The 3,719-nt window shown below is 34.6% G+C and overlaps 1 protein-coding gene across 1 annotated transcript in view; it reads left to right on the top strand.

Annotated features, from left to right (window-relative positions):
- Positions 1-2,701, top strand: part of LUM (lumican) — a 5,553-nt gene extending 2,852 nt beyond the window's left edge. The window contains exon 2 of the mRNA XM_006870720.1: positions 2,547-2,701. Within this exon, the coding sequence (XP_006870782.1) occupies positions 2,547-2,701 (155 nt within the window). The remainder of the gene's footprint in view (positions 1-2,546) is intronic.
- The last annotated feature ends 1,018 nt before the right edge of the window (positions 2,702-3,719 follow it).

Below are 3,719 nucleotides of genomic sequence, written 5' to 3'. Positions count from 1 at the left end.
GGAAACCCTATTCAGGGTTGCTATGAGTCACAATGGAATCTGCAGCATTTAATAACAGCAACTATATTTATATGATGGTTGGTGTTTATGTGCCATGGAGTCAGTTTCTTACAGCATTCCTGTATAGGGATTCCAAGGCTGTAAATCTTTAAAGTAGCAGAAAGCCTTATCTTTCTCCTGTATAATGGCTGTTAATCTTGAACTGCTGACCTTGATGTTAGCAACCCGACTCGTAACTACTACACTACCAGAGCTCCTTTATACACATCTCCTTAATTTAGGCTAATTTTTCTAGATAATCATCATTCATACCAATTACTCACATTTTCTTAATGTAAAGAGTCCATTAATGGTTCTCTAATATTAGGAACATTAATGGACTCTTTATGTTAAAAAATATGAGTAATTAGTTAATCTTTTTCTAATATTAGGAAGAAGTCCTGGTGTGGCACTGTAGGATAAGCACTCAATCACAATGCTGGTTAGAACCACAGGCTGAAGGTTCAAACTCACCAGTCTCTCCTCAGAAATCCTATGGGTTGGAACAGACATGATGGCACTAAACAACCACAAGAGATATTAGGAAACATATAGCACCAAAGAAAAAATGATCATATTTCAAAGTAGTTATTCTAAGCATTGTTCTAAACACAACTCTTCCACATACAAATTAATATGTAAAAAAGAACAAATAAAAACACTGAAAATAATGTAGGTGGCACAAACTGTTATGCACTTGCCTATTAGCTGAACAAGGAGTTCTGGTAGCGTAGTGGTTATGAATAGGGGTGTGAACCACAAGGTCCGCAGGGAGAAAGATGGGGCGTTTTGCTCCCATAAAGAGTTACAGCTTCGGAAACCCTATACAGGATCACTATGAGTCAGAACCGACTCTACAGCCAACACCACCATTAGTCAAACGTATCTAGATATGCTTGGAAGTTCTGGCAATTTGCTTCCAAAAGACCATAGCCTTGAAAACCCAGTGGATCATTTCTATTCTACACCCATGAAGTTCCCAAGAGTTGGAATCAATTCAACAGTAGCAAACAACAATGACACGAATCAGACACTGTAAAATATTTCACATACTTTAAATCATTTCATTTTTATGGAGCACTATGAAATTAGCAGAAAGCTCAAATAAATGCTTCAATGGCACCCAGATGGCAAGTGATGGAGATAGAACTCCAAAATTTGTGTGAACCCATGTTTTGTTTTGTTTACATTGTTCCATATTTTCTCAAAGGCTGGTATCATAGAAAGACCAATGATAAACTGATAAGTTACTTAAGTCATCATTTTAAAGGGAAGAAGTACAGTATGTTGGTAATTCCATTGATGACTTTTGTCACTAGAGTTTGAGAATGAAGATAACAAGCTAAAGAACCAAGCAAAATTTGTCTGAACTAGACTTGAGCAAACAATGACAGTTTCTATGTGTGCATCAACTTGGAAATCCAGTAACAGTTCAAATTTTTATTTGTCACAGTTTGGTCATAGAAAAAGCATGACTCAGATGGTGGACATTCCATGGTTTGACTTTTGTTTTGAAGTTGTCATTTTCATGATGTGTTGGTGCTAGAAGAGTCTTAAAAGATCATCTTATTAATATGTCTTATTTTAAGTAGTAACTAAGATTATGTTGATGAGATTATATATATAAAACTATCAATCCAATATTTCTTCAGGTTATGTTAAATCTCTCAAAAGAGTTCTTAGATAATATCACACATTGCCCTGGTGTGGCACTGTGGGATAAGCACTAGACTGCTAACCCCCAAGTTCATTGGTTCAAACCCACCAGTCACTCCTCAGAAATCCTACACAGGGTTGTGATGAGTTCAAACCGATAAGACAGCACCTAACAAAAACAAAATTAATGTTTAGTAATGAATATTAGGTTTCTTTGAAACATTTCATTGACTGTCCTAATCTATCATAGTTACTCTTTAAAAAAAGCTGTATGTTATTTTATTAGTTTAAAATATGCCTTTAATGTTGTTGTTGTTGTGCTCCTGGTGTGGTGCTGTCAGATCAGCACTAGACTGCAAACCTTAAGGTTAGTGGTTCAAACCCACCAGTAGCTCCTCAGAAACCCTATGCAGGGTTACTATGAGTTGGAACCGACTCAACAGCACTTAACAACAGCAATGGTAGTGTTGTTGTTGAGTGACAACCTTGCATTTAGCAACCCAGTACTTACCCTGCTGCATCACACCAAGAGTCCTCATCTTTAATAACAGTCCACAGTTTAAAGATACATGCTACAAGGGAATCGTCCAATTAAACAAGACTATAGAAGAGTCCTGGTGTGGCACTGTGGGCTAATGCATCAGACTGTAATGCCATTTGAACTGCAAGGTCGGTGGTTCAAGCTCACTAGCTGCTCCTTGGAAACCCTATACAGAGTCACTAAAGGTAGGAATTGACTTGACGGCACTTAACAACAACAATATGTACTTTAGGAATATTTTGTCCAAGTGTTGGTTTTGAGTTAGTTTATTAAAAAGGAGGATTAAAATTTCTCATTCTCTATTTTCCAGAGTTTGATGTAAAGAGCTTCTGTAAGATCCTGGGGCCACTGTCCTATTCCAAGATCAAGCATTTGCGTCTGGATGGTAATCGCCTCACCCAAACTAGTCTGCCACCTGATATGTATGAATGTCTACGTGTAGCAAATGAAATTACCATGAATTGATGTCTTCTCAATTCAATTAGATGAGGTGTATCCTGGTGTTTAAAAAAATTTTTTTGTATCACTTTTCATAGTATCCCTTGTTCAGTGTTTTTTTTACTTCTGTAATTTTAAATTTTGAGGGAAAATGTTTTGTAAACATTTTACCTCTTCATTTTTAGAGAAAACGATGAAAGGCAGGTCTATTTCATCACAAGCATACACACTTGCATATACACAGACTCCACACTAACACATTATATGTAAATTTAGTATTTTCTGGATCAAATAGTATGAATAACCTTTTATTTGTTTCATGGAAATCAGCCAAGTTAATAATCTTTACATCTTTATTTAATATTGAAAAAAAACGTGGACTGCATTAGGATATAGTCTGTATTGATCCACAAAATCATCTCAATATATTCAAATTTGTTTAATTGAAAAATAGATAGTATATTTTGAGACCAATACTTTTGAAAAATAACACACAAAATCCATGATGTTAAACATATATAAAAAAATATTTTACTATTAAAATGCATACCTGGTAATTTTTTTTTTCTAGAATTATTTTTCACTCTAAATCATGTGTATTTCCTTTTGATTATTTGCATGTTATGTTTAACAAGCTAATAGCAAAATAAAACATAGCAAAAGGCATCACTGTGTCCACTGTTTTGTGTGAAATTCATTTCTCTTACACATAAAAAACATGAAAGAATAGATTCAAAGTCAAAAGATATTGTTAGCCTATAATATGTCACTGATGTTAACACAGAATTGTCTAGTGAATAAATCCTTTACTTCTTCCACCCACTTGGAAGGAGATTTTTAATGCATACTTCTTTCCTTTTTTTTTTTAATTTTTTTATTTTTTATTGTGAATTGAGTGATAGTTTACATGGGAGAACATCAGCTTTACATTCATCCTATCATATTTCATTTCATTGCAATTATTACAATCCCTTCCATGCACCATCATTCAACAGCATTTGCTTCCATTCCCTCTGTTTTTTTGTTTTGTTTTGTTTTAGGTGTA

This window comes from Chrysochloris asiatica, unplaced genomic scaffold (genome assembly GCF_000296735.1).
Source record: "Chrysochloris asiatica unplaced genomic scaffold, ChrAsi1.0 scaffold00149, whole genome shotgun sequence".
NCBI classification, from domain to species: domain Eukaryota; kingdom Metazoa; phylum Chordata; class Mammalia; order Afrosoricida; family Chrysochloridae; genus Chrysochloris; species Chrysochloris asiatica.
This window is presented reverse-complemented; position numbering and strand designations above follow the sequence as displayed.